Source organism: Oratosquilla oratoria, chromosome 16 (genome assembly GCF_046742065.1).
Source record: "Oratosquilla oratoria isolate Oo_2021 chromosome 16, ASM4674206v1, whole genome shotgun sequence".
NCBI lineage: Eukaryota > Metazoa > Arthropoda > Malacostraca > Stomatopoda > Squillidae > Oratosquilla > Oratosquilla oratoria.
In genome coordinates this window covers 57,442,763-57,451,039 of record NC_134792.1, presented here as the reverse complement: position 1 = coordinate 57,451,039, position 8,277 = coordinate 57,442,763, and the positions used below count along the sequence as shown (strand labels likewise).

The window sequence follows — 8,277 nt, the reverse complement described above, 5'->3', positions numbered from 1 at the left end:
TTACCTCTTCATGGATGACGGGTCATCGCTGCACCCTGCCCACCGCCCTGGGTCCGAAGCAGTGTAGCAAGACACAGTACATCCACAGCAAGGCAGCTTCACTGAATCGGCAGCCCCTTCTCCATCCCCTCTTCTGAATTTATGTATTTCCATTTTTGCCTACCCATTTGGAAGGAGAGGAAAGAATACCATCATCAAGTTTCCCCACTTAGGTTGTAAAGGGTGATTTAAACAGGACAGAGGATGGGACTAAGCATCCTGGTCTCTGTAGCCCTAAAAGGTAATTTCCTACAAGAAATCAAGACAACAACACATTATCGTACTCCCCAAGGCAGATGTAGCTCCTCATGGGGATCGGTGCCACCTGCGTAGAGCCGGTGGCCAGGGCAGGTTGCCGCTGTTTGGCCCCCAACCATACAACACATAATGGAAGACTGCATTGTACACAGTCATGCATGCAAACAACACAACATACACTCTATAAAGGATTTGTGGGAAAACCCAGTTTCGGCTGTGGCATTCCTTGGAGAGACGGGACTGCTCGGACAGACAGTCTAGGGAACGACAACAACAACAACAACACATTATAATTATAATCCCTAAGTGACTTCAGGACCCATCCGGAGGTTGTTGCCACTTACTTGAAGGCCTGGGTGGGTTTAGGGTTTAAGGTTTAATTCTGAGCTTTTGATTATTTTTACTGTTTTCCACAACTTGTTGTTATGTCTCCCCCCACCTCACACACATTCTACCAAGGGTATCTACCCTGTAATAAAGGAGTTAGCCAGCCAAAACACCTTTTTTCCTGCCCATTGTTTATTACTTCAGCAAAGTTTTTATTCAACTGCTGTAGTTGTTCTTTTTCTTGTTCTCCTAGGTGTATTTCTTTCTTCTTTTTTTAGGGTGGCTCTCTCCCAGTGCACCTGGGGTTGTATTTTTTTCTGTAGTCTATAGGAGATGCCAAGATGAGAAGGAGGGTGGAGGGGAGTGGAATATGTAGGGGATGGAATGGGTGGGAGTGGTTTCTATGCCTTTTTCTTTTTGGCTACCCCCTGTGTAAGGGGGAAAAAGCCTTTGGTATATATCTAATATTTCACCCAGGTCGGTGGACAGGATGCAGGGATGACCCGTCATCCAGGAGGTGCCAAGATGAGAGGGAGGGAGGAGGGTGGAGGGGAGTGGAATATATAGGAAATGGAATGAGTGGGAGTGGTTTCTATGCCTTTTTCTTTTTGGCTACCCCCCATGTAAGGGGGAAAAAGCCTTTAGTATATGTATGTATAGGAATGTCTTTTGTTTGCCTTTTATATGGTCAATGCAATTTCAGTCATTGCTCTATCTAAGGATGGGAACTGGTCTGTTACAAAGGTCTCTAAATTATTTGTTATATCCTATGTGTAATATTTTTAAATTTATGGATGAAGGTACTTCACATGGGAACAGTAAAGTCTGTAAAAATCCTTGACATGTATTAGCTGTAGTAGGGCAAGGGTGGTTATGAACACAGATTGTTCCTTGCCATCATATTGAATGTGTAAGCTCAAATTATCAGGCATTACCCAACAAAAGTAGGTTACACTGGAAAAGGATGATATAAATTATTATTTTCATCATGTTATCATCTTCACCGTAATTATTGAAATAGGGTCATTATATCTGCAGATAAGTTTGACCAGTTTTGGACCATCAACCGCAAATTGATGGAGTGTGGTGCTGATGAAAGCTTCAAGAACATTCCGTTTCGACTTCATATCCCTGACAGTCCTCCTATACAGAAACTGATTAAACCAGTTGCAGATGATGGCAGAAGATTGACCCTGGGAGATTTATTATCAGAAGTGATTCCAGACAAATTAAATGAAGGTAAAAACAATTTATATATTTACTAAGTAAATGTTGATATTTTGACAATATTGTACATGTTTCCTTGATTTCTTTACAGTGAACTCTTTTTTTACTTTATTCATACACCTTAACTGTGCATGGTAAGTAGGCTGAATGAGGAGGAGAAGAAAGAATAATAATGGGGAATACCAGGTGAAACTGAGAGAGGTATGGGATGTTTTGAGGGATAAAGAAGGTTCATGAACAGAGGAACAATGGGTATGCTTCTAGAAGGGTGTGCTAAAACTTGCAAAGACAGCATGTGGGATGATGATTGTTGTCTTGAGTTTCACCAGGTGGAAAACCACATTTTTCATTAGTTGTTCTGTATTCATTCTTTCCATATACTTGAACCACTGCAACAAACAAAAGTCCTCAAAGTCAAGGACCACCTCGACATGAGAGGCACACAAACACTTGCTGCAGCCACCACAAACACATCACACCCGCTACACTACATAGCAGAACACCCACACACACCAAGAAACATTAAAACTACACCCAAAGACCTTTATTACGCACAGATACTCTCTTCTCTTCCTCCACAACCACCAAATACCAGCCTCCGGAAACATATTCATAATCATATCACTCACCGCTCCATTAACACACTGAAAGACAACACACTGCTGCATGCCAGACCCCCTGATATGCACCCTTCTGAATCCTCTCTCCCACGAAAGGACAGAGTCCACTTGGCCAGACTGCGATGCGGTCACCACCCAGCACTTCTAAGCTACCAGAAGAGGCTGGACGACCGTGTTGTGAACAGCTGCCCAGGATGTAACACTTCACCCCATACCATACAACACATAATGGAAGACTGCATTATACACAATCATGCACGCAAACAACACAACATACACTCTATAAAGGATTTGTGGGAAAACCCAGTTTCGGCTGTGGCCTTCCTTGGGGAGACGGGACTGCTCGGACAGACAGTCTAGGGAATGACAACAACAACAACAACTGCAACAGCTTCCTTGTAACACATATTTTCTTCTTCACCTCCACATTTCTCACTATCCATTCTTGAAACACCAGCCACACTTCTCAGATACATATATTCTGTTCTTTTCAAACTATGTTAATTCTACAATAATTTTTATTCAAAGAATAGGGCTGCTTGCATTATGTATTAATTAATGGAAGCAGTCCCATTCGTTGAACAAATTATTGTGATGTTATCCCACAGTGGACTGGAATTGTTTGTTCAGTTGCTTTGTAGCTTTGCAGGTTATCCCTTAGTGGGCTGGAACTTATAACGTAACATTTCACATATACAAGGCCTAGTCACATGCCCATAGATGCAGGGCCCAATGCATTTACTTCACTTGTTTAGGCTAGTCATGCAGGGATGACCCGTCATCCAGGAGGTGCCAAGATAAGAGGGAGGGTGGAGGGGAGTGGAATATATAGGAAATGGAATGGGTGGGAGTGGTTTCTATGCCTTTTTCTTTTTGGCTACCCCCTGTGTAGGGGGAAAAAGTCTTTGGTATATGTATGTATGTATGTATGTTTAGGCTAGATGTAGGACTGTATGTATCTCATTAGATTTATTGTAATGTTATAGTAAATGCACATTATAGGTGGTGTCTTTGTAGCATCTGGCATTTTTCTTTCTCTTCTCAGGTAACAAAGTTGTGATTCAGGGTATTGAGCCACCACCTGAGACACCCATCCAGTGGCTTAGTGAACATTTGAGCCACCCCGACAACTTTCTGCACATCTGTTGTTTACCACCTCAGCAGGCTTGAAGTAATTTTACTGAATAACCTGTAAGAGGACACGAGGTCTCCCTAAGCTGAATAAAATGGTATGGTATTCACTGGAATCTATATTTCAAGGGCCAAAGTCCAAAGGCATATATCCACCCACATACCACTCCCATCAACCACCCTTTCCACCCATTCATCTTAATTCCTTATGGATGATAGGTTATCCCTGTATCCTGCTCACTGTCCTGGGTCAGAAGCATTGCAGGAAGATACAACACACCCACAGCAAGGCTGCTTCACTTAATTGGTGACTTCCCCCTCTCCACCTCCATATGCAGAAATATAGAAGATGGGGAGAAATCCCTTCAGGCTACGTCAAATTTTCATTCACACACAACCACTCCTTAACCCCCTCCCCATCCCTCATCCACTCCCTTCCTTGCATCATAGTACCAGCTATACAAAGCCATTCTCTGCTCACCCTTATCTCCCACCTTCTCTCTTCCCTGTTCAACAGGGAATAGAATCATTTAAAGTGGATATTGTACTGAACTGATTGGTTAAGAATTGAGCTGCATCCAATTTTCATTAAGGGGGAAAAAGCCTTTGTATATATATATGTATGTATGTATGTAATATTATCAGTATACTTCATAATTTGTATGAAAGCACATTGTGTATATTTTATAATATATTAAACTTACAGAATCAGCCTTTGCACATGTTGCATTATATCATAAGAAAAGTTTAAGTTTCAGTCTGAGTGTGGTAGCTAAGTGGACTAGAGTACCATTATCTACAGGCGAGAAGCTACCCCCCCCCCCCCCCCGTGTAGGGGAAAAAGCCTTTCCTATATGTATCTATGAGAAGCTAGATGAACGGCAGTTGAGATTTGGCAAGAGAAACAGTACATGACAGCAATTTTGGTTGTAGTTTAATGTCATGAACTACCCTTATCAGAGGGTATTAGAGTACTTATTGAAGCAGGGAATTTAATGTAGGATGCTCTTACTACAAACTTGCTTGCTAAGCAGAATTCAAACTGCCTCCACTCCCAACCTCCATCACAAGTAGTGATGCTCTAATCCACTTGGCCAGTGAACAAAGGCACACAATGTTAAATAACCAAATTGTAATAAATGCATCAATGCCCAGCCACCTCACAGAGACTTATGTCTGAAAAGTTGAAAAAGGGGAATTTTACGTACATTTGTACAACACTGAATGGGTCCCAGTAATTAGAGATACATTTTAACAACCAAAATGCACATTAATTCTAAGCCATCAAAGGCTGACATGCAGAAACTGAAATGTGGTACTGCCTAGGACTCAAACCCGGCATCCTCATGATAGCCTAGTTGGTAAGTCACTTCTGCACTTGTCATGAGGATGCTGGGTTCGTGTCCTAGGCAGTACCACATTTCAATTTCTGCATGTCGGCCTTTGATGGCTTAGAATTAAAGTGCATTGCATATATATATATATATATATATATATATATATATATATATATATATATATATATATATATATATATATATATGTATGTATGTATATACATATATATACACACCAAGGGCCTTTTTTTTCCCAAAGAGGAATTTTACTTTAAAATAATTGTTGCCTCATGTTTCACTGATTGGAAATCAGTAGCACGACAACAGTTGGCAATGGTCCAGGGGCTCTACAATAGATCTCTTTGGGAAGAAATAGTGGCATGTTGTGTATTGTACAAGTGTGGGGTTGTTTCTATGTAACTAGCTTAAAATAACTGTCAGGTCTCCATGTAAAAAAAGTGGAGGACAGTTGAAGTTGACAAACTCCCTGCTCAGAAACGGAGTGTGATCCACCTCCGGATAGAGGTGAGGGTGATGATGGCCTTTAAAATTAGACAGGCAAGGAGTGAATCTCCATAATATACATTTTTGTAGGACCACCATTAGCAGGTAACTGTTATGTCCCAAAATTATATATAAATTAGTTTAAACAATGCACATTTCAGAAAGATAGAAGTCCTGACTGTCTTGTATCCAGAATGGCAATTAAACACATTTGAAAAAAGGACAGCAACTGATTTGTTTGAATTTCGGATTTTACAGGCCATGTCCCCATTTTCTTTTTTGAAAGTGAATAGGTTATCTCTAGTTACCAAAGACAAAGAGCAATGATGGTGAGATTACATTGTAATTTAATTGTGATGATAAATATAAAGGATTGCTCTTTTTAGTGAGTCATATGCATGTGCTCATATTTAATTGATTTTATGTCGTAATACTTTACATCAAGTTGTGTATGTTGTAATCATTGTGGTTTGTAAGTTTTGTAAAGAATTAAGGTATTTTTGTTTCATATTAAAAGATATATATATGAAGTGCAACAATTTTTATTAAATATATCATTTACATGCTGCCTTTTTTATTTTCCTCCTGGGCCTTGCTGGGAATGTGCTATGTCTTGATGCATTGCTTCTAACCCAGGGAGTTAATTGGGGGTGGGGGTGGGATTGCCCTTCATCCATATGGAGCTATGATAAAAAGGAAGATAAATGGTTAATGGTTATTAATGTATGGGGGATGAGTAGGTGCATGCCTTGGCTGGCTTCTTCTCTTATAAAGGTGGAAGAATCCTTTATGTATATGTATGTATATCTATGAGCATTAATAATTAAGAAAACTATGAGGGTAATTCCAAAAATAAGGTCTCCATGTATAACTACATACATATACCAAAGGCTTCTTTCCCCCTTATAAGGGAGGTAGCCAAAAAAACAGGCATAAAAACCACTCCCAACTATTCCATCCCCATCACACTCCACTCCCCTCCACCCTCTTATCAAAATATTTGTCAATAATGCTTACATCATTTTAAAGCTTGAACATTTATCTATTTTTCTACACAATCACCATTTTGGTCTGTGCACTTTAGTAGGAGCAGTGGCAGTCTCCTCCCTCCCTCTTATAAAAAATTTTTTGTCGATAATGCTTACATCATTTTAAAGCTTGAACATTTATCTATTTTTCTACATAATTACCATTTTGGTCTATGCACTTTTGTAGATGCTGTGGCAGTTTTTGTATGCCCATGTCATACCAGCTGACCACCATGTTGTTGAGGAAGTGTTGAACCTCATCTTTCACCTCATCGTTGTTGCTGAAACATGTTCCATCCAAATGTTCTTTCAACTTAAGGAACAGGTGGTAGTCACTAGGTGCCAAGTCTGGACTGTAAGGTGGGTGGGTGATGATGTCCCATCCAAACTGTTGCAGGAGAGCAGCAGTTTGACAGACAACATGGGGACGAGTATTGCCATGGAGAATGCTTACGCCTTTGCTCAACATTCCTCTTCTCTGGTTCTAAATCGCCTGTCTGAGCATATTCAGTGTCTCACAGCACCTGTCCGCACTTATCGTGGTCCTTAAAACCATGAAGTCAACCATCAATATCCCCTTTTGATCCCAAAATAGAGTTGACCTGACTTTATAGGCAGATTGCATATGTTTGGGTCTTTTAAAAAAGATAAATAAACATAGATTTTATTGTTCATAAAAATATGTATATGTATATACACATGTTCAAGTCACATACTTATTTACATTTATATGTATATTCACCCATTCACAAATATATACCTGTATGCATACATCTATATATATACATATATATAAATCCAGGTGAAAGTGAAAATAATGGCATTTAAAAGTGAATAAGAGAAAGAAGGAAAAGTTGACAGTAGTAAAGGAACTGTGGAATATTCACATTACTGATGATAAAAGGAAAGTGGAATAAAAATGGCAATGTTACAAAGTACAGTAATACTTTACATATGTAAGTACCCAGCACCCTGTATGGCAGGGGTCACCAAACTACAGCCTGCAGACTTGATCTGTCCCATGAGGTCAGTTCCTCCAGCTTGCTGTTGCATGGTGTTGGGAAAAAAAAGAATATATATATATATATATTATTTTTCTAAAACTTTTTTTTGGTAGAATACTCAATGTAAATAAATGACTGTTATGCACTCTCAGCTTACCATTCTCTCAATTATCCGACACATTGTGAAAAATTTGGTGACCCCAGCTGTATTGGATTATTGTATGAATAAGGTTTATGCAGTCCTTACTTCAGGGACCTTAGTGACCCTTATAGATCAAAGTCACAGCATTTTTTATGACTGTAGACTCCTCTCCACTCAAAAGAGGAATGCTGATAATTTTTTATTTCTACCATCTCTCCTTTGTGCTACTCTCCTTAAATCTCCCTTTTATGCTCCCTTCCTTAAATCTCTTGTTTACCATCCCTATGACTATCTCTTAATTTTCCAAATCAACCTATGATGGGAGACAAGAATACTGCTACCATGTTCCAATGTATGTCATAACAAGCAACTAAATGGGACTAGGGACTCCCTCATTTACCTTTCTCCAACATACAGCTGTCAGAGCAAATACATTGTTTTGCCTAAATTACTTCCTTCATAGGGTAGACTAAGGCCCTTGTATATGTATGTATTTCCTTGTACTTACTAGTATACAGGAGGCTAAGTTGAGAGGGAAACAGGGGTGGTGGATGAGAGTGAAATGCAAGGGAGTGGGTGCATGCCTTGATTGGCTATCTCGATTATAATAGGGAGGAAGCCCTTGGTATATAGATAGTATATAGGAAAGGAACTATGCTC

General features: G+C 39.7%; 1 protein-coding gene across 6 annotated transcripts in view; it reads left to right on the top strand.

Moving 5' to 3' along the window:
* Atg5 (autophagy protein 5) overlaps positions 1-6,016 on the top strand; it is a 19,934-nt gene extending 13,918 nt beyond the window's left edge. For 5 of the 6 annotated variants that reach the window (XM_076199915.1, XM_076199916.1, XM_076199914.1 and 2 more), the window contains exons 6-7: positions 1,663-1,863; positions 3,517-6,016. In XM_076199915.1, coding sequence (XP_076056030.1) covers positions 1,663-1,863; positions 3,517-3,641 — 326 coding nt within the window. In that variant the 3' untranslated portion in view covers positions 3,642-6,016. The remainder of the gene's footprint in view (positions 1-1,662; positions 1,864-3,516) is intronic. The other variant, XM_076199912.1, reaches the window with a different exon arrangement.
* Positions 6,017-8,277: the final 2,261 nt, after the last annotated feature.